Source organism: Amblyomma maculatum, chromosome 1 (genome assembly GCF_055883805.1).
Source record: "Amblyomma maculatum isolate TAMU_Amacu chromosome 1, ASM5588380v1, whole genome shotgun sequence".
NCBI classification, from domain to species: domain Eukaryota; kingdom Metazoa; phylum Arthropoda; class Arachnida; order Ixodida; family Ixodidae; genus Amblyomma; species Amblyomma maculatum.
Genome location: NC_139344.1, coordinates 367,401,864 through 367,424,425, shown reverse-complemented (window position 1 = coordinate 367,424,425; position 22,562 = coordinate 367,401,864). Strand labels below are relative to the sequence as shown.

At 47.2% G+C, this 22,562-nt stretch overlaps 1 protein-coding gene across 1 annotated transcript in view; it reads right to left on the bottom strand.

Moving 5' to 3' along the window:
* Window positions 1–335: 335 nt before the first annotated feature.
* The window catches only part of LOC146208068 (uncharacterized), a 38,684-nt gene continuing 16,457 nt past the window's right edge, over window positions 336–22,562 (bottom strand). The window contains exons 2-5 of the mRNA XM_084591749.1: window positions 5,211–5,642; window positions 4,639–4,811; window positions 3,703–3,733; window positions 336–815 (exon numbers count right to left, since the gene is read on the bottom strand). Of these exons, the coding sequence (XP_084447875.1) occupies window positions 594–815; window positions 3,703–3,733; window positions 4,639–4,811; window positions 5,211–5,498 (714 nt within the window). The 5' untranslated portion in view covers window positions 5,499–5,642 and the 3' untranslated portion in view covers window positions 336–593. The remainder of the gene's footprint in view (window positions 816–3,702; window positions 3,734–4,638; window positions 4,812–5,210; window positions 5,643–22,562) is intronic.

Sequence of the window (22,562 nt, the reverse complement as noted above, 5' to 3'; positions counted from 1 at the left end):
TGGCTAAATCTAGCACGTGAAAGATCCCATTGTGGAAAAAATTGTCAACAAAGCCTACTGTACACTACACGTCTAACCTTGCCTGTCTTTTTCTAAAGTTTGTGAACTGCTCTTCTCCCAATTTATACGCATGCGACGCAACAGTGTTCTCGCATAATTTGCATATCGAATATTTATACAAGTCACTGTACGGGAGCAAAATTGCGTCGACATTCCTCGTGAAAAGGTTCTAATGAACGCCTCAAACAAGTACGCCGAGAGAGAGTCAATACCAATCAAACTTACAACTCGTTGGAACTGAGTTCAACGCTCGAGCATTTTTTATTTTTGTTCATTATTCGTGCTTGCTGAAATACGGAAGCGGTACTGAGCACTTCGCCTTTTCGCAGCTTCGTTATGGCTACTTGTGATCGCGTCACAAAGTCATTTACGAGCCATAGGCAGATTTCGTTCTTTGTTTTTTTTCCTTTGTTTCCATCGCAATTCTCATCCAGCGCAACTGCCCTACCCCACGTGACCAGTGCCACCGCGTTCCAAAGGTATGTCTCCTTCTCGGTGTTCCGTTACAGGGCGCTGACCAGGCGAAAGCCCCCTTAGAGAGTGCCTGTGCCCCCATGCACGAAGTAAGTGGTTCCCGGCTTCGGGAAGCGCTTGGCCGCCACGGCGTCTTTCAGGGGCGGGTGGTCATGGCGCACCCATACGTGAAAGGAGACCAGAAACCAGCCGGTGTCCACATCGGGAGTCACCATGAGAGCGCTGTTGGGGCACGAGTCCTGGTTGTTGAGCGCATCCTGGAGGATCTTCACATACACCATCTGCGAGGTCCCGAGAATGTCACCTTTTTGGAGCAATACGTGCAGCGAGTGTTTGGAGCCTGCAAAAATCATATACGCGATCTTCCGCGCACGCCTCTGGCCAGATGATTTGCTGGCAAACAAAATGCGTGGAGAGGAAGGGGGAGAGAGAGGGGGGGAGCTATTCTGAGAGCAGTGGCACTTCGAATTAGTGTTCATATACACAAAAACTGAAAAAGCTGCGTGCCTTTATTGTTAAACTTTCGCAACTCGACGAATGAATAAGAAAGCGTTAAAAGTGTAGACTCTACTGGGGCCGAAGTGCGGACTCCACTCAAGTTTGTGAGTGTGACGTCAAAATTACGCAGCCGTGACGCAGCCTTGAGACGTAAATCGTGACGAAGTACGAAATCGTCCAATTAACAGTGGCTTTTAGCGTGGCTCCGCCCGGTAGTTCCGAATCCTCGGCAAACGCTGATGCCACAGCATGGCACAAAACCGACAATTCTCATGCAATTGTATTTGACACCTTTCATGGTAAAGTTGGCAAACAATTCCCGTGGTCAATGACAAAGAAACCTGAAGGAACAAATCTTCGAAGCAATTATTAACAAGCGGGGCTCACGTAAACATTTGCTTGCCCTGCTCTTTCAGCGACAATGAAGCGTGTAGTTGTGTGCCCGTAGTACTTGTAAACGTATCCACTCGTCGGTCACCTGCCTGTTTATGGTCAAATGTGTTCGAAGTGTTATATTATTATTCTTGTTAGTGCACTACTGCGACAAGTTAAGGAGAAAGTCGTACTAAGCTTTGTTGGTATCAAACGTGTCCCCAAAATGTGACTTTTGATATAAAGTCATTAGATGGTGAAATCAATAGTAATGTCTGAATGTGTATGACATGGAGTATGTAAACGGTATGTCATGTTACTGTCATTGTAGTCCGATTCACTGTATTTTGAATCATAAGCCATGATTAATCATTACTAATGTTATGGTTATAGGTTTTTGTTGATCGTAAGTCATAAGTCATAGTCATGACTTATGGGTCACAAAAGTTCTGTGCTATGGGCCCCAAACTTGGTCGCAACAAGAGACTATAATGTAACAAGTTGACGTGACAGTCAAGTTCCATGAGAATGACACATAACTATGAGAACGTCACGCTACAAGTGCGACGCTGTACCGCCAATCCCACACTCGCGGGAGCATTGCAACAAACGCGCGCCAAGGAAACGAAATTTCCGTTGTGCGGCACGAGCCCTGGCGTTGCTAGCAAAAGCTATACAAAGGGAGCGCGATATACAGTATGCCGCAGCAACGCTCAAGCTTTTTGCATTTCTCCAATGAAGTCTCTGCAGTGCTTTCAATGTATTTTTTTCTCTAGAGTTCACTGTGTACCTGAACAGCCATTCGCTGCAATATGCAACCAAATTTCTCGCCCACAACGCCACTGCCACCGGGTGTCCGGTGCACGGGGCCTTAAACACTAACGCGCTAAAAAATTGTGGTTCACACTTAAGCTCCGCCTTTAAGGATATGACGTCATAGCGTTGGCTACCACACCACATATAAAGCACCGTTTTAACCAAGTTGTATGAACGTACCTGCGTGGCCTAAGGGTAACACGAATGCAAGGGTACTGGCTGGCTGACTCTGATATCGCCCTCCCATACAAAAGGAAAGGCCCGAGTTGGCAGCTCCTGCCAAACGTAACGTTAGGCGATCTATACAGCCAGTGACTGCGCGGCCATGTCAGCTACCGCCTGCAAGCACCATGCTTGTGATTTTTCGCTCTCAACGCCGGCGCACAATTTTCAGTGAACGGAGCCTTTAATGATACCGCGTTATTAAAATGCGCATATCGACTCGTATATCTGCGTACATGAGGTAATCTGTACTTACTGGCCGCAACGGTAAGGCGGTAAGGAAGACGAATGCACTGTCGATAATGAAGCGAGTAAGAACATCGGTGCCTAAATAGCAACATGCTTATGTGGATCGTCCCAGGCTTAATCGAAGTTTCCTTCTGTTCAGTGCTTTTTTTAAAGCATTTGTGTAAAACGATATGTGCCAACAATAGCGGCACTTTCACATTGGGTGTAGTTGGAGTGTGCACATATTACAGTATGTGGGATATCTGCAAGAAAAAGAGGTTAGTAGGAAGTGTTCTCAGCTCTGACTGTTAATGTCCGTGCCTATGTCTTTCTCTACTTCTGTACGTCTCTCTGCCTTACCGGCTATATTGCACGAGCTTACCCGCTGGGGTGCGCGTCATGATCTAGCAAACAAAAAAAAAATAGAGCACTGCAGAATTTACATTGGAGTTATACAAAAGCACGGATGCTGCTGTTGGTTGCTTCTAGTAGCTCAATTCACTTCTTGTTTGCCCATTTAAATAGGCCTTATACGCATCATCCGACATACCGTAAGGCTGCGCCCCGACTACTGCGAGGAGCCCAGCCACAGTCCCATTTATCCTCCTAGCGTGACATCACAAACAGCGAGCGCCCTCTCTCGGCTGTGACACAACGCCATGTATGGACTCGCCGCCACCATCCGACGGCGCGAGCTGGGCCCCGTCTCTCGGTCTGGCGTGACGTCACACGGTCACGTGAAAATGACGTTACGTCACCGCTGCGGCTCTTGTAAGGACTCACCGCCACCATCCGATGGCGCGAGCTAGGGCCCCATCTCTCGGTCAGGCGTGACGTCACACGGTCGCGTGAAAGGTCATGCATGCAGGCGCCACGTCACGCCAAAGGCTCGAAGTGCTAGCAGTATTGCTTTCGCAATAAAAAGAAAGGTTCTTTTTGCTGCAGGTTTGAAGTGGTCTGCGTTGCTTGTTTTTTGTTTTCTTTAGCCGTGCTTACATGCAGGGAAATAAAACGTATATTCAAGCAACGAACCTTGCGGTCATGAGCAGTGAGCCGCTTCTTCCTGAAAGAAAAAAAAATGTTGCAAACACATGAAAGTTAAGCGACGTGCAAAGTAAATAAGTATGCTGGGATTTAACAAAGAGAAATTTTTGACACTGCTGTTTTCTTTCCCGTCACTCAGTGAGCTCTACTGCTGAGCTCGAGATTACGGGTTGAATTCCCGCGACAGCATGCATACTAATATTTTGGCAAGCGTTAGAGAATTTTGGATAGTTTAAATGATTCCGAAGTTTTCTATGCCGTGAATGGTATAATTAAACATTTACAATGTGTCTAAAATTTCCATACGCTTCACGCGTACCTAAGCCTGTCTTGAGCTGTGCTGCGAATAATATCCTATGTATAGGGCTGATATCACTGAATCTTTACTTCACCTGTGACGGCGACCGAAGAAAAGAAACATCAGGCTGTCATTTGTACTCAGGCGCCTAGCATATCACGTTACGCAATTGATACCTGCGCCATTATCTCGGCATTCCTTGACTAAAAAAAATGCGTTCTGTTCCCGCAGCCCCTGAGGCCAAAAGACCTAGCGAAAATAACTTATCCTTCTTCGTCTTTGTAAAATATTACCTTTTGTAGCATCTTTAGTACTGATATCTCTTGTTTATTCTCTTTGACCCATGCGTCTTTCCCTCATTTTTTGTATCCTGAACGTGTAGGGCCTCTGGGCCAAAAACCGGGCCTCATTGAATCGCTTTTCTCTTTCTCTCCTCACCCTTCATCCGTCCTTCACCTCCCGCCCTCGAACGTCTTAAAAAGTCATTGCCACTAAAAAAGGCAACAGCCCGCCGCAATAGGTTTCCGAAGTCCAAAACCGCATTTGTCTTAGAGATAAACTTTTTCTCTCGACCTTCTCCTGGTGGGGAGAAAGGCATATCTATGTACGCAAAGCTGCTAGCGTACCTCTGCGCTGGTGGTGGCGCTGCGGCGACAATTTCAGGCAGGGGCTTGCTCTCTGTAGTCTTCTTCGCAGCCGAGCCAAACGAGTTGCCAGAGTCTGGAGACTGCTGGCGGTAACGCATCATCACATCGCTGAAGCTCAGTTCCGGAGGCGTGTCCTTGGGTTCGGGTGCGATCTGGGTCGAAGCAACACACACCTCAAACACCAGTCACGCGTGATCCATTACAATGGTGTTCTGTCGGGGATACTGTGGTTGATCAGTTTTACGTCTTTCGCTAGGAGAGACATAAAATTTTAATTGATTATTGCTTGGATCGATCGAATTCGTTCACTCACTCACTCACTCACACATTCATTCATTCATTCACTCATTAATTCATTCATTCACACACGATCATTAAGTCTGTCGACGGACTTATCGAAGTACGATTTCCCTCCAAAGCGTCTCTGTCCTGTTTGGTTTGGTTGGTTTGGTTTATGAGGTTTTAACGTTCCAAAGTTACTCAGGTTATGCCTGTCCTCTAGTAACCCACGTAACAAAAATCTCGCGTGTCAATAAAGTACACTCGCTTACCGAATATTTTCGAGGTGTTGCCCGGAAGATCCTCTTGAAGAAGCCGCTAGACACGCTTCTGGCAGGTCCGCTGCTACATGTTGCGTACAGCCTCTGGCTTCCATGGCGCGAAGCGGCTTCCCTGGAGGCCCTGTTCCGCGATGCCGTGCCGCCCGATCGCATGGAGCTGGCGCCCAGCGTGCGGCTGTTGGGCGATGGACGACGCGGGCTGTCGGGCGGGCTGTCCTGCGAGTAGCCGCCGCCGCCGCTCCAGGCGTCCACCCTGCCTTCGGGAAGCAGGGGGAACATGATCTCCGTCTCGGGAAACGCGTCGCTGGCAGGGGGCGCCCGCCGCTGCAAGCAGTTCCCCAGCGGCCGCTGGCGCAACGCCGATGACCGCGGTGGCAACCGACTGGTGCCCTGATACGCGCCGCCGGAGCTCTGCGGATCCTCCTACGGCGATGTGTTAAAGGCCAACGCTCCGCAGATGGCTCGGGTGACGCCACTTCACACAAGTGCTCTAATATCAAAGGGAATGCATATTGACTGCTTTCGAAGAATAGCTGCTTCGTAAGTAATACGATAAGAACATTTTTTTTTTTTTAACCGATGTTGTGGGTCCTGTAAGAGGGGTATCGACCATATCGGTGGTGCATCAGGGGCAGACGGTTAATGGACTTTCAGTTCGACACGGGAAAATTTCAGAGTTGAAAAAAATAGCGATCGCCATGGCTGTTTCACATCCTAATTCTGAATGCATAATTACGAATCCGCAGGCTGCGTGCCGAAAATATTTGCGGGGCAGAATTGCGCCGCTAGCCTACAAGATCCTGAAATAATCTGGGATATGCGCTTCTGGCAAAAGAGGTTATTTGGATACCAGGTCATCAGGGTGTAGAGTGAAATGAGCATGCACATACCGCCGCCTGAGCTTTTCTCCCTCGAGTTCCCTCCTCTTCCCTCCTCTTCCCTCCTTGAAGTATCGTACTCCCCACAACGATTATTAGCCTATACGCTAACGTATTACAACACTTGCGCTTATCAAGACAAAAGTTTCCGGGCCCAGCCAAGGGATTAGATAAAGTAGAACAGTGGAACTTACGCCGATTACAAACCTCTTCTCTTAATAATAAAGCTTCACGCTATCGATCCAGAACCCTTTTCAGTCAATTGTAAATTTTGCGGGAGGAAAGCAGATTTGTACTATATGGTATGGGCCTACCAGGCCAATAGTGCCCCAGACACTATAAAGCAGCCAAAGTGGGAAGGATGGCAGGCAGCCCTGTGCCGCTCGGACTTCGTAGACCAGAAAGCCCTCGTGGCAAGAGAAGAGCAAGGGTGGCGGTCTTAGCCAACGGAATCCCGGACTAAGTATCCGAACAACATTCACATAAATCTCCCTCGCCCCGCCGGGGTGGTGCAGTGGTAAGACGCACGACTACTGTGCCGGAGTACCCGGGTTCGAACCCGACCTCGGCGGTTACGTTTCGATGGAGGCGAAACTGAGTGGCGTCCGTGTGCTGTGCGATGTCAGTGCACGTTAATGAACCCCAGGTGGTCGAAATTTCCGGAGTCCTCCACTACGGCGACTCTCATAGCCTTAGTCGCTTTGGGACGTTAAACCCCATAAACCATAAACATTTTTCCTTTCAATTAAGTTTTCATCATCATAAGGCGAAAGCCTTCCTTAGCTCAAGAACGACGTCCGCAGCAATGTGTCAAACGAGACAGATCCATAGCCATTTGAACAGTAGCCACAAAACACCCAACATTGGATCAGTTGATTGAAGTATCTAAACATTGGGTAATCAATAGCCAAAAATAATAAGGCAATCCAGAAACGCCGAAAATCAATCCAGAAATCCAGAATTTGGTAACCACATATGAAGCCAACATTAACTAAATTGAATAAATTATTTACCCCCCCATTCGTGAAAGAATAAAAATAAAAACAAACGTGTGTGTGTGTGTGTGTGTGTGTGTGTGTGTGTGTGTGTGTGTGTGTGTGTGTGTGTGTGTGTGTGTGTGTGTGTGTGTGTGTGTGTGTGTGTGTGTGTGTGTGTGTGTGTGTGTGTGTGTGTGTGTGTGTGTGTGTGTGTGTGTGTGTGTGTGTGTGTGTGTGTGTGTGTGTGTGTGTGTGTGTGTGTGTGTGTGTGTGTGTGTGTTCGTTCGTTCCACAGTTTGCCTAGAAGCTATGCCCCTATAATAGGCCCCCTTTCTCTCTTTCCACTTTCACTCCCACCTTCCTCCCTTCCCTTACGGCGCGGTTCAGGTGTCTACAGAGCAAGCATGACAGATATTGCGTCTTTCCCTTCCCGTGAACCAATAAAAAAAGAGAGAGAGAAATAGGTGCCGTAGTGGAGGGCTCCGGAGTAATTTCGACCACCTCGCACAGACAGACTCCTCTCCATTTCGCTTACGTCGAACGGCATCGCAGGTCTCAAAATGTGCCGATTGCCATTACTTTTGGGCCCCGCCGGGGTGGTGCAGTGGTAAGACGCCCGACTACTGTGCCGGAGTTGGTTGGTTCACAGGAAGGGAAAGGCGCAGTATCTGTCACACTTGCTCTGTGGACACCTGAACCGCACCGTAGTTCCCGGGATCGAATCCCGGCCTCGGAGGCTGCGTTTCGATGGAGGCGAAACGAAGTGGCGTCCGTGTGCTGTGCGATGTCAGCGCACGTTAAAGGTCCCCAGGTGGTCGAAATTACTCCGTAGCCCTCCACTACGGCTCCTCTTTCTCTCTTTCCACTTTCATTCCCACCTTCCTCCCTTCCCTTACGGCGCGGTTCGGGTGTCCACAGAGCAAGTGTGACAGTTACTGCGCCTTTCCCTTCCTGTGAACCAATTTATTTTTATATTACTTTTGAGCTGTGCAGGTCCACCCTTTGCCTTCGCCGTCGCAATGCATCCATTTGCCTTCCTTTGATTCGCTTGGCGTCATACACCCCATTACAACCCTTTAACTGGTATTACTGAAACAGGAACAGCCCCATTCGTAACCATGCAAAAGCACTTCTCGTTTTCCTCTAATGACGAGAAATATTTCTATGGAGCTAAATGCCCCGCCGGGGTGGTGCAGTGGTAGGATGACCGACTACTGTGCCGGAGTTCCCGGGTTCGAACCCAACCGCGGCGGCTGCGTTTCGATGGAGGCGAAACGAAGTGGCGTCCGTGTGCTGTGCGATGTCAGCGCACGTTAAAGATCCCCAGGTGGTCGAAATTACTCCGTAGCCCTCCACTACGGCTCCTCTTTCTCTCTATCCACTTTCACTCCCACCTTCCTCCCGTCCCTTACGGCGCGGTTCAGGTGTCCACAGAGCAAGTGTGACAGATACTGCGCCTTTCCCTTCCTGTGAACCAATCAACATCAACAACATGGAGCTAGATCAACGCTTTCTTGATAGGGAGACAGTAGAGAAACGTGTTTCATCAGCGAAAGAAGGCTGCGAGCAACGTGCTCATGAAAGCGAAATTTTAAGCTTTATCTTCATGTAGTTCACATTACTAAAGGCATGCGAGGTAACAATATTTGCGTTTAAAGATAAAAAGGAGCTCTCAGCGAAATAAATTCCAGTGCCACGTACGCTGAACGTGGTTCTACAGTAACAAGTGCCACAATTTGTCTTCTTTAAGCTTTTAGATGTGTTCAATGCCTTATAAAAAACAAAAAAGAACTGAAATGTTCAAAAAAAATATAGAGACGAAACAGCTTGTGAACTTTAGCTGAAACCTATAGTTACACATATCAAAAAATACCGATGACGCTGGCCAAGAGCTAATGCACTTGCTCCAGCGAACGCTTCCTCGTCGAAACTGGGGGGAAAACGCCAACGAACCAACCGGGAACATTCGATTTTCATTCCCGGACAATACTGCACTACTTGCTGACAGGAGTCAGGCATTCGAGTTTTCTTGGCCAGCCGAGCCCCGCCGGGGTGGTGCAGTGGTAAGACGCCCGACTACTGTCCGGAGTTCCCGGGTTCGAACCAGACCACGGCGGCTGCGTTTCAAAGGAGGCGAAACGAAGTGGCGTCCCTATGCTGTGCGATTTCAGCGCCCGTTAAAGAACCCCAGGTGGTCGAAATTACTCCGTAGCCCTCCACTACGGCTCCTCTTTCTCTCTTTCCACTTTCACTCCCACCTTCATCATTTTCCTTACGGCGCGGTTCAGGTGTCCACATAGCAAGTGTGACAGATACTGCGCCTTTCCCTTCCTGTGAACTAATTAATTATTATTATTATTGGCCAGCCGATCTCCACCCACCAGTACAGCCTCGGGTAAAGTAGCGCCATCTATATTGTGTCAGACTGTGCGTATTTCGAGCAGTATTCGCTTCTCTGCTGACGATATTGTGAGTTCAAACATGACATATCTCTGTAGATGGAAGAAACGTAAGACCTTTGTATCCTCGCTTTCTTTTGAAATTCAGTAAAGGTGCGTTCAGAGCTTCTGACCATAGTTTGCTTGCTCGTGCTGGCTAGAAAGTTCTTGCCTCTTTCGTTATTGTTTTTCCCAGCCCGCATGGCCCGAGTCGCAAACTAATCGCTGTGTGCTGTAGAAGTTAACGCTTGCTACAATTGTTTTAAGTGCGTTAGCTCTGACTACATACATTTGCCGGTTTCTCGTCCGTTTCTCCACCACTCTCAGATTCAAGATGGCGGCCAAGTCACGCGATCATAGCTACAGCCCTGTGGCTACAGCATTGCATACTATGACATTGCTATACCACGTGACCACCGATACAACAGAGTCCACCACGTGTGGAGTCATGATTCTCCAAGACCACGTGACAATCCTTGTCGGCAATCCTTGTCGCCGGGGCGCACACTCCGACAGACAGACAATCGCATGCATTCGCAATGTTGTTATTTTAGGTAGTAAATAAAAAAATTTACCAAATATTGAGCGAAAGCATTAGCTGCGGGTGACCGAGCGTTCTTCTTATTTTCTTCTTCCTCAGCCCACGTATAAAGCCCCGCTTTAACCAAGCCATATGAACGTGCCTTAATGGCCTATAGCGGTAACGTGAATGCCAGGGTCCTAGCAGGCTGATTCTGACATAACCGTCCCATGTGAAACGAGAGGCCCAAGTTGGCAGCTCCTGCCGACCGCTTGAGTTGGTAGCCCAGCTCTCACCCTAGTGTCACGTGGGATGTGGCGTCACAGCGTCACGTGGGTGAGGCCGCGCCACGCTTAAGGTTCGAAACCTAGAGTAGTATTGCTTTCGCAATAAAATAGTTAGCAGTTAGTACTACTTTGTTCGGCAATATTTGAAGCAAACACCACCCCTGGAATTACTGAAACTTCTCCAAGTCTCACTAGGGCGCCTATGGATGTCCAGTAGCCTTGGTGGACTTAATCATGGCGTACAATGAGTTGAAAATGTAGCCCTTAAATACAACCCTTGTTAAAAAATTGCTAAGGTAAAATAACAACACATGGCCTAAGGAATGTGCATAAGTTTAGCCTCATTTGCTCGCGCCCGTGACGTAGAAGAACGAAGAGCGTCAGTTAGAAGGCTGACGGCTCTAAAGCGACGAATTCGTAGTCGTTTCTAGCTGCGATATTTTCAATCATATATGTTTCTTAGAGGGAAGATCTTCGTATGGATTCATGGCTACGTCATAGTAACGGGTGCCCTCATAGAAAAAAATTGATATAATCTAATACTTTGCAAGGCACGAAGAATAAGAAAAACAAAAACCACGGATGTTTCCCACTTCTACTCATTTACTACCCAGCCACGCAGATACACTAGAACCTTCGTAGTAATCTGTCTGAAATAATTGCTTAGCTTAACGCAGTCAGCACTGAGCTCTTAAGCTCACGAAAAGCAACGGCTGCATAGCAGCCGCCTCCATGCAGAAAATATTGCGAAAGCAATACGACACGTACAGGTAGGCGCTATCCAGACCAATAGCTACGCGCTTTAGACCCCAATGTCCCGGGTTCCATTCCAGAAATGTCAGCCGCAACTCAGTAAATGCAAAGACGAACGTATACCTACAGTTCTGTGTAGAGTGTCTCAAATGGCCGAAATCTATTCAGACTTTTACGGCGTCTTACCTCAAGTCTGCCCCACAACCCTTGCCACGTTAGATGCGCGACAACCGTGGCAGCGCAGAAACATCTCGGAAGCGAACGCTTATCAGTTAGCCCTCAGATATTTAGATGCCGCATTCAAGTTTTATTCCAACGTACAGCGTTGAACGCTCAAACACGCTGCAAGGGCCAGGTATGAGAAGTTGCTTCTGCCAGAGTAGTGCCAAGGACCGCGTAGTGTTCTACCCTGTTCGGTCAAACACCCACCAGGACTGCGTTCGCATAGGGCGGAAACAGACGCGAGAAGAGTTCACACGCGTTAGAAGCCGGGCGAAGACCGATGCGACACTCACGTTCATGTTCGCAGGCAGCAGCTTTGCCTCAGATTCAGCAGGCGAGCAAAACATATATGAAGACTTCGTTCGGCTCGGCCACCGTCAGTCGAGCACACTTGCCATTGCGGCGCGCAGTCAAATCCAAGAAAAGCCGCTGCACGCGCCCGCCTCGCTTGTCTTCTTTGTTCTCTATGCTTCGGAAGCGGCAAGCGCACAAAAGATTTGGTTTGGTTGGTTTGCGGCGTTTAACGTCCTAAAGAAACTCAGGCTATGAGAGATGCCGTAGTGGAGGACTCCGGAAATTTCGATCACCTGGGGTTCTTTAACGTGCACTGACATCGCACAACACACGGGCGCATTGCTTTTCGCCTCCATCGAAAAGCTGCCGCCGAGGTCGGGATTCGATCCCGCGTCCTTGGACAAAAAGATTTTCATTGAAAGTGGTGTTGGTGATCTATTAGATAGTATTTACATGAGAGAGAGAAAAAAATAAAAAGGGTTCAACGCTGCTGAATCGAATATGGAGAGAAAGCATTAGCTGCCGGTGACCGAGCGTTCTTCTTGCAGGGGGGGGGGGGGGGGGGGGGTCCACGGGCCACGGACCACGCGACGAGTGGTAGACCTGGCGTAGTATTGCTTTCACAATACAACAATACAAAAAAATTGACGACGATTACGTTACTTCCTAATGCGAAATTTGAGCGCAGCTCATCAACTGTTTCACCTTTTCGATAGATTGAGGCAAAGATTCGAGCAAGACATATGTACAATTACAGACAGCTTTGTTTAATTTTTCACACGCAATCCTTCAAGAAACACTCCACTAACAGTTCTTGGCTGTCATGAAAGAAGCTTTGTGGTCGGAGAAATGAAGAGCAATTAAGTTATCAGGGGGTTGCGGGAGGCAGCGCGTGGACCCATAGGAACGTTGCGCGACAAACATAGCAGCGACTGACTGATGCCGCTGATGCCGCTGACGCCGCTAGCAAGTGAAGAGAGCGTGACTGTGCGTTTCGGCTTGGGTTGCACGCACCGTGATCCGCTGATAGCGACGGTGGTGGTGGTGGTGAAAGCATTTATTGTTATAAGTACAGAGAGGTATAGACACTAGGTGGGATGCCTATAGGCATGCACTCCATTGGCGTTTGCCACAGCCCGATAGCGAGCCGGCGTTTCAGCATCCGGAGAGCACCCTCGCCGCCACGCAGAAAGAGGGGGGGGGGGGGGCAGCAATTCGATAACACGCGCGGTCGCCGCCACGGAGAAAGCGGGAGGGTGGTGGGGGAAGTAACGCGCGCTGCCCCAGCTGCGAAGCTGGTTACAGGGACAACACCGCCAACGCCGACGATGACGCGCAGGAACGGGCGCCAAAGAGCTGCGCTCTAAAAGGAAGGGGGCAGGCCTTAGGGGCCATCCTCCTACAGTCTAGGTGAGGTCCCTAGCACTGGACTCCTGTGGCTTCCGCGGCCATGAAAGCACGCGTTGACTCTCCATGGTAGAGCAGCCGAGCAGGACAGCCTCCCAGCTCTTTCGTGTGGGTGAAGGAAATGGAAGTGGGGTAGAGGGGCAAGCTCATATCACATGGTGCACACATCCAAAACGCGCACCCACAGTGCGGATAGCAGTATAAAGCGTTTATTTGGGAAAATGGGTTGTGGGCGGGGTTGATCGGTTCTCAGACCGGGACTCTGTTGGCTGATGCCGCTGCCCGAGCTCTCGCAAGCAAGGTCATTTGTGCCGTAAGCCCGGAGATGGACAGGATCGCCTCCCAATCCGCCCACGTTAGGTTTTATTCACAAGGCATGGCTTGGTTTTCTTGGAAAGTCCATACCATATGGTAAAGGTCTGGTTTCTGGCTGCAAAATCTGCATTAAGCTGAGAAAGTACCCGGATTAATTGCGTGCAGTCTAGTTGACCTGTTCTAGGACAATGTTTGTAACCACCTGAGGTGACACTCTTGATTTATCGAGTCATTTAGCAGGTGCTGGAAATGTTTGTCTCGCTAAGCGGACGTGTTGCAGTATCTCGCGATATGTAGTGAGGGGCTTGGGGTGGTCAGTTTCCGTAGGCGGTTCTGGAGTAGGGGATGATGTATATAGAATCTGTGTGTGTTGCAGCTAATGCGACCGCTGCCTCCTTCCTTTTTGCGATGACTGAATTTCTAGCCGTAAGCCCCGCTACCGTATGGCCGAGACGAGTGACGGCTATTGTTGTGATGCCTTCGCAGGTACCCGGCAGCGTCCGCAAAAAAGGCTCATTTGTCATTCGAGTAGTCCTTGTTCATCGTCCTGGCTCGTGTTTTGTGCCGTGCCTCGTGATATTCGGGATGTATATTGCGTGGTAGGGACATCATGTGGAGTTTTCCTCTGCATAGACTCACTAGTATCCCTTGTAAGATCATGGAACATGTTATATACTCGCATCTTGTTTCTTTTTTTAGAGTCGAATTCCTTTTTCAGCATAACCCAGCATGGATTTCGTAAGTCATTTTCATGCGAAACTCAGCTAATATGCTTTACACATGACCTTCATTGCATCATTGATCGCGGGCTTCAGGCAGATTGCATATTTATTGACTTTTCTAAAGCGTTTGACAAGGTCTCTCATGCGCTTCTCTTCCTTAAATTAAATAACCTGAACATTGACCCTAAGGTGCTTGCATGGCTGAAGAGTTTTCTTTCAAACCGTTCACAATATGTTACAGCAAATAACGTTGATTCACATTCTATACCTGTCCGTTCTGGCGTACCTCAGGGGTCCGTTCTCGGGCCCCTCCTTTTTCTCATCTATATAAATGACTTACCGGCTAACATTTCTTCTTCAATTAACCTTTTTGCTGATGACTGCCTTATTTACCGTGTAATTAATGATGTTAATGATGCCTCTTGCCTTCAGTCTGATATTAACAAGGTTCTTGATTGGTGTAAGGAATGGAATATGGAATTAAATATTAACCCTTTAACCAGCAGATCAACAATATTGTTGACCCACTATAAGCAGCCACAAAATGCCTCTCCCTAAAATTTAGAACGTGTTCGTCTAAATTTAGCCTTTTTATGAAGTAGGCTCTGAAATGAAGTTGTGTGAGTCGTCAATTAGCCCCGAGAAGTTTGAGTGGCGCCCTCTGGCGGTCAGCCCGACGTGACGTCACGGCAAGGAGTGCCTGCGCCGATCGCTCTGGCTTCTCCGGGTTGCCGTGTAGCTTCGAGTCTGCGGCCTCGGTTGTTCTCATAACAAAGCGTTATGAACAACGCAGACAGCACCGATCGAGTGTCAGGGAAAAAAAAGTATTTAATATTGATTCCTCTTGCTTTCAAAACACGAAACATGGGCTCGTCGCGGTGAGCGCAAGTCTCGCGACTGCCCGAGCGCTCGCCGCGACGGGCGCAGCTGGTGCCATCGCCGCGGCAGGAGCCTTTCGTGCGTCGTCCCTTGAAACTGATGATGTGCGTGGAGTCACTATCTTCATGATTGTATTACGAATGTAATACAACCATGAAGATAGGTCTATATGCCTGCGACGCGATAAATTTGTACCGTTTTGCTGTGGACGTTGCTTAGAGCGCGCATTATGGACTGCGCGCTGTGAAATTAGTGCACGGATATTTATTTAAAAGAGGCTACTGATTAAAACTTTATTAGAATCATCTTACTTGTCGAGAATTTTTGAAAAGCAATTACGCATGATTTGCCAAGAGCAACGTGCATTTTGATGGTCAGAAAAATGAGTTATTAACCGTGTCTTCGTAAACATTTCCGTCATTCCGTTCGCCTCTGCCTATTGCGCCGCAGCCGTGCGCGCATGGGATGTCTTGGGGGCACTGCTAATTTGCAAATTTCTTTCCAGTCTCCCTTTCACTGAGGAGCATAAATTCCTATGTGGAAAAAGCGTGCGAAACAAGTCGCTGCCTTAATGAAGCAAAGAAACCACTTTCATCAATGATTTTTGCAACCGTTATTAGCTGTTTTTACTTGAAGATGTCATTCGCACTGAGCTGAATCCCTGCGTCCTTGAAAAGCTTCTGAACCTTCACGGTAACTCCTGAAAAGAGAAAAGCGCAAACTCTGTCAAAAAAAAAAAAAACAGTTGCAGGTGAAACAGGCAAACAGTGTATAAAACTGTATTACATACCTTCAGAACTTCCTGTGCTTTGGTTAGCGCTGTGTGTTGGTCCTTGAGAAAAAAAAACGACAAAATTATTATGCCACCTAAACCACTCTTTACAGATACAGAGATATCACTAAATTTCCGTCACGCATTGAAAACTTTTTCGTTTTGTTAAATACTACAAACAGCTCATTGAATCCATATGTGAAGAGGATGAAAAATGGGTCTTGTTTAAACAGGCCAGTCCTTCTCTGTTCTTAGGGTAACATTATGCTTAGAGTGAGAAGGTTGAAATGCAGTATTTTCATGTACATTTGGTGACGTGGGTAGATAAAAGAAAATTCCTCGTGTATCTACGGATGACTTGCGGTTTTATTACTTCATTTTTATGTTGTAACAAGCTCTCCACTCGAATTTACTGCAGTAATATAGAGATTGTTTAAGGTATTAATTGTTTGTTTTGATCAATAGTAGTGCTGAGGAAGCAAAAGCCGATAATTTATCACGATTATAGCTTACTCATGTATTTCAGTTTCATGGTCAGAACTAAAGACAATGCGGGATATATAAATGTTGTTCTTTTTCCTGAATGCTTGATAAAAATCATTCACGTCAATGTGAATCATCACAAAGGAATAGTGGCCGCATAGCGTATCCATAGGTAGACATACCGTCTCAATCTATAACTTCCACCTCCTCTTCTAGTTGTGCAGCATCGTCCATTGGAACGGCGCTCGAATTTTCACTACTGTCCCCATTCTTGTGTGTTGTCAAAGCCTCTACGTGTGCGCAGAACTGGTACGACTTTGCGGGAACGCCTCTTTCACCTCGAATCAGATAGAGAGATTCAGGCTACAACCTCAAAAAACACTGAAACAAGGTCTTAACGAAGTTTGGGCATTACCTTAGAAAAGCGCAGAGCAGCTGCACATCACGTGCACTTTAAAGCCACGTTTGTTGCATAGCACACAAATCTGAGACGTAGCTAAGGCAGGGCTTCACGGAGCCCGAAAAAAAAAAAAATTCCCTATCACAACCGTTACTGAAGTGCTGTTTTTAGGGACGCGTTGCATTGAATCTGCGCCTCATGTCTTGGAAAACTTGGAAAATATCAGCATTCAAACAAAAAGACCAGCACAGCTGTGCGGACTGTGTCAAATTTCGCGGCATGAATGCACACGAGAACACCACTGCCGTGAGACACATTTTAAACAAAAACTTAAGCAGGGTCACAGTTAATTCAGCTTGGACATTCCGCTACTGAGCAAAATGTCTGAGCACTCACTGACACAAAGATCGAGGAAACGAAAGTTTGAGCAATGGCTGATTTACTTACGCCGCCGCTTCGTCGATCCCGGGAGCGATCGCCTTGCATCGCTAGGACGCACGGGAAGGTTGACGGATGGAACAGCGTCTGGCAATAGTTTTGTTCTTGTACACTAATAATTAAAAAAAAAAGACTAGTTGACAAACAGCCCGTAAAAGCGTCGCTACACGTACGGCTCACCTAGTATCTTGTACACCGGCTACACAGTCTTCCTTTTTGAAGTGCTTACTGCACACTAGTGGCAATGCCGACGGTTGCTTCCCCATTCTTAACTTTATCAATCTAACCTCCTTCATTTTGAACAACTTTGGGTAAAGTGGAAGCTTACACCGGCTTTCTTCAGTGATTTTCACTGCGCACTGAGCAATAAGTTACCATCATGATTATTCGTGAGCGAATACGAACGAAAGGAGCCGGCATCGGCCGGGAGGAGTAGCAGCCCGGCTGGCGGAGTCCTTGCCGTGACGTCAGACTGCGGCGATCGCAGCGGCGCCAGTGTTCGCTCTCGGGGCTAATAGATGGCGCGTAATGACCGTGTTGACCCCCCAAGTGCAGTCGTCGTCTTCTTCCCGCGCGCGCCACGTTGGCAGAGTTCTGGCCTCAGCAGGAGCCGATATTCGAAGGTAAGGGTGGCGACAATTTTATTTCCTTGTAGAGATTTCTCCGCTAGGGGGCCAACGGAGGCGCATGTGCTTCGTGTGGGCTCCGCGTTTCGAGCACCTGCTACAAGGGACAACACCCGGATGCGTATTGACAAACCATATCCCGTAGGAGCACTCGAGCAGACGACGCTCTGACGCACAAGCACGTGACACGACGTCACTTCTTTTAGGTTGTTTTTTGCTTGTTTTTATTTTTTTTTATGCCGAAGGAAGATGGCGGCGCACACGCTCGCGCCGTTGCAATTCTAGAACACTATACCGTTGCTTCGCTGACGCTGGCGTTGGGGCGTTGGTTAACCAGACAAACGCGTATCCTTCTACCATGGCTTAGTGGTAGTGCCTGTGGCTTAAGGGGTGCTGCGGCCGCAGTTTTGAGGCTTTATAAATGCAGTGGCCCAAGCCGTGCCATTTGGATGCTGGATACTGTGATGTTTGCAGTTCGAAACAAGTGTCTTGGCCGTCATCTCGAAGTCTGGTGTTTGACTCTGACAGCAAGCGATTTTGTGAAGCCACGACTGCTGAACTTTTGCTGCCTAAACATGCTGGATGTGCAAGTGTGTCGATTCCAAGAAAGCTGCGCAGCGCCGTTGGAGCTCGCCTTGGAGCCACTAATCGTTGAAAGTGCCTTGGTTAGTAGCACTGCAATATTTAGATAAGCATCGCTGGAATATGGGGGGTAAAAAGGGGGGAAAAAAAGAGATAAAAAAAAAACTTGGTTACGTGGTGTATTTGTGCAACATTTGCTGTGATGCTGCATCGCTGCTCGGGGGTCTTCGCTAAGGATGCTAAAGCTAGCTACTGGCCTACCCAAGGGCAAATGTAGACTACTATCGATGCTAAATTACATCTCAAAGGCCGTCTCTCATTTTATGCTACCTTGTGAGCAGCTGTTTTCACTCAGGATTGTTTTTTTTTTTTCTGTATTTTTCTAGTTTCCGGCATTTAAATACGGAAATGTTTCATATGGCAACATGCTGGAACAGCGAAGTCAGTTTTCTGAAATTAGCGGTAATAATCCTTGAAATGAAAACATGCTCTCGTTTTGTGAACGCACGCATGATTACGGCGCCCTGGTCATAGCGGCAACCGCCCTTTTCTGAAGCCCATAATCTGGCGACGTCAAACTATTGATTCTGAAAGTAGTGGGATATTAGGTGAACTCGATAACCAAGTACTCACGCTTCTGTGGCTAAAAACAGCGCTGACACGAGACGAAGCAGAGGGGACACGACGCTGTTTTGTCTGCTTCGTCTCGTGTTAGCGCTGTTTTTAGCCACAGATCATGCACCAACCAGCCAGAATTTCCACCCTCTTAAAGTACTCACGCTTGTTTGAGAGCACTGTGTTGAATAGGCATTTGTTGAGCGCAATAGCTAACTTAACTGCACCTGTGGCGGTGGCAGTGGCATAGCATGCTGTGTAATTTGTTTTTTGTAACTCTTTATGTATGTGATTGGTATTCTGCTCAAGTGTCATGGCAAGAAGAAACAACAGTGTTTATTTTTGAAGTTGTGGGCACCCCATAACATGCTTACGCAGAATGGTGCAGTTCAATATTGAGTCAAATAAATAAGTGCTGGTTTTCACAACAACTGTTTATTCCTTGTATACATCTCAAAGTGACCTTGGCTAACTTGAATTCCAAACTATCTTACAGCCGCTTCAAAAGCTTCTGAATTAGGTGACATGTTGTACATGCACCATTATGCCTACCAATCTTTTTGAAGAAGGAATCATTGCTACAAAATTAAAGGATTAAGCTCACAAATTATAGCAACACTTGAAGAGGGGAGAACCAGAGTATTTTGACATCACTCCCTTATGGTTTGCACACTGGTCAGCTAGCAATCCAACATTTAAAAGAAACGCTTGTTAATGTCATCATCATGTGCCACAAGTGTGTTTATAGTAAATTAGGTACTACAAGGACTTGTGGCTATAGTAAATTAGGTACTACAAGGCTACCCCGATGAAAGTCGTCTAGGAGATAGTATGAAACAACCAGTTTTTAGGCATTTAAATTTGAGGGACCTGAGTTCGATCCCAGCCATAGTGACCATGTTTTGATAGAGAAAAATGTAAGGCACCCATTTACTGTGTGATGTCAATGCATGTTAAAAAAAAATCATTGGTCAAAAATGAGCCGGAGACCTACACTACAGAATCCTGCAAAGCCTAAGTCAATTTGGGACACTATACTAAACAAAACTGAAATACACTGCTTCTAAATTTAGGTGAAACAATGCCTTTGCTGTTTAGTAAATGCACGGCAAGCAATACATTGTAAACCATTTATGCAGAAGCAGTTTGTTTTACTGGCAAATGCCTTCAACTTTTCGGAAGGAAAAAGTGGCAGATGTGACTTCAGTTCTACAAATGACACTGGGCAGCCATGCAGCCATCAAAGAACCTACTTTGAATTGCAAATAGCCACATTTGTGTTTGCAAGGAGGCCCAAAGCACAGTGAATAAGCAAGATAGCGATGAAAATAATTCAACGAAAAGAAAGGTGGAGAGTTCAGCCAGCAGCTATATGACCCTAGCGTGCTGCTCCACACTAGAGAAGGGAGAAAAGGGAAATAAAAGGAGAATGAGGATACAAATGGTTGATGACAATGTTGTAGTGCAGTGAATTGGTTCGAGTTGTAGAGAAGACCACGCACACAGTGGATTGCACTTGTCTCGCATAGTCTACATATAACACATGAAGTGCATATTCTCCACATGCACCAGTTGTCATTGCACACACTTTCACTCTCATATTCTGGTCCAAATGCATACACAGGCTCGCCACGCACTGATTCTGAAAAAGCTCAAACTAGACAGAAACATGATTGATCGCACTGTAAGCAGCTGTATAGCATGCGAAGCACAGCACTAACAATTTGTGGTGTGTCACATATGGAATGGTTTGACTGTTAAATTGGCAGGGTACCATGCCATCAACTAATGTCTAAAAGCTGAGATGATGGCTTTGGTTGGAAGTAATCTAAGCCCTTGGCGATGCAAGTACACAAACGTAATCCAAATGCATTGTTCTTGAATGGCTGCTTTCCAAATTGTTGATATTCAAATTAAAGTAGTGTGGTGCTGTATGTTTTTCTGAAAAAAATCTTGCTGTGCAGCTAACTTCATTGCAACATCTGATTGAAGCTGGAACACCTGCAGCAGTACCACACAGCAAGACAAACGTGTCCACGCAGATTGCAGAACTTTTGTAGACATGGTAAATAATAAAGTATGATTCATACTTATAAAACCTTTGCCCTTGTCTTCATTTTGATAGTGCGGCCCTAGGCAGCTGCTGCACCAAGATTTTCATAGGTCAACAGGCCCACCAGAACCAATGCACCCAACCGACCTTCTGCAGGAAGACCCAGCCGCTACCGATTCCAGTGGCTATGGGGAATGTGTTTCTAAACCAGTACTACTGGAACTAGTAGGATCCCCGCAAGAAACCAGTAGGAAATTTTTACCTTGGGTAAACAATTATCTTCTTTGGCACTTTTCAGCAATTGCTCTGATCCCTAAAAAGATGTTGGCTACACATCTACAGAATATCATTTAATATCTCATCAAGAGATGTGTAGGCATATGTGGGCATTCGGTACATGTCCACTTTCTACTCTCTTCAACGTGGACATTATAATGTATACTATAATGATATATTATTAACATTTGCGGCAGATATTCACTAGATGTTCACTCAGTATAAGTTCTTTGGCTAAGATTTTTTTTTCTGTAAACTGATTTTACGAACGTTTACAAGGGAAAGTTATCAGATTGACGGCATGTGACTAGCACTTTGTGTCATCATTTCTACAATTAGTCATTTAGCTTCGAGGTAATGACTTCCTTCAAAAGCCTCTTCTCTCGCGCTTGCCAGCTAACTGCATTGGTCTGCATGGAAACTATCGCCTAATATATTGCGCTCGTGTACTTTCGACTCCAGTGTATAAGCGAGAAATGTAGCTCCACTTTTTGTTAAATTGACTGAAATTCAACCCACATATAGCACTAGCCGAGTATAAATTATTTGACAATGATTGAAATATACTGCTATGAGCAATACTGGCTGATCGGCAAAGTACGTATCTTTCTCCATCCTTTTGAACCTTTTTGCACAATCCAAGACTTGTTGGTTTCGACGCTGTAGGCTTCCAGCCATTCGTTGACGGCTGCCTCGTTTGTCAGGCTCGCGCGATACACTGATCCCAGCCCTTTTGACGCGAGCTCATCTTTTACGAGCTCGAGCGGCTCTGGGAGCTCGTCCATCATCTCTAGTTATCCGCAATTGACACACAAGTTCGCCAAGCACAAAATCACCCTGGTTAGCGCAGCGCGCAACGGATGAGCCAAGTGCACGTGTGTACAACCGAGAAGCACCGGACGAAATGCGTGGAGCTATGCGGATGGGGAGAAGTGCAAACTTCGGGGTGTAGCCGAGCCGAGCGACGATTCCAGAAAATACCAGAACAAGAACAGCCGCGCAAGTGACCACTGGACTGAAATTTACGTAACACGTGACCGGTAACCGACCGACGTTTACAGAACACCAGAGCAAAAAGCCCGCGCAGTGGTCACTGGACCGAAATTAACGTGATCGCGTGACCGAACTTTTAGCCGACGGCAATTCGCGTTATTTTTACGTGAACTTCAGCCGACAGCCGTGCGAAAATACGGGCGCTGCGCGAAAACGACACCGAAACATGAGTACCTTTGACAAACACCAGCGGGAAAAAAACGTAAATGCGAGCCCTGCATGAAACGAAACTGAAACCATGAGTAGTCTCGTCACAAGGCGCTAGGCAGAAACAGCGTCGCTGCTCCGACCGCGGCGGCTGCGTTTCGATGGAGGCGAAACGAAGTGGCGTCCGTGTGCTGTGCGATGTCAGC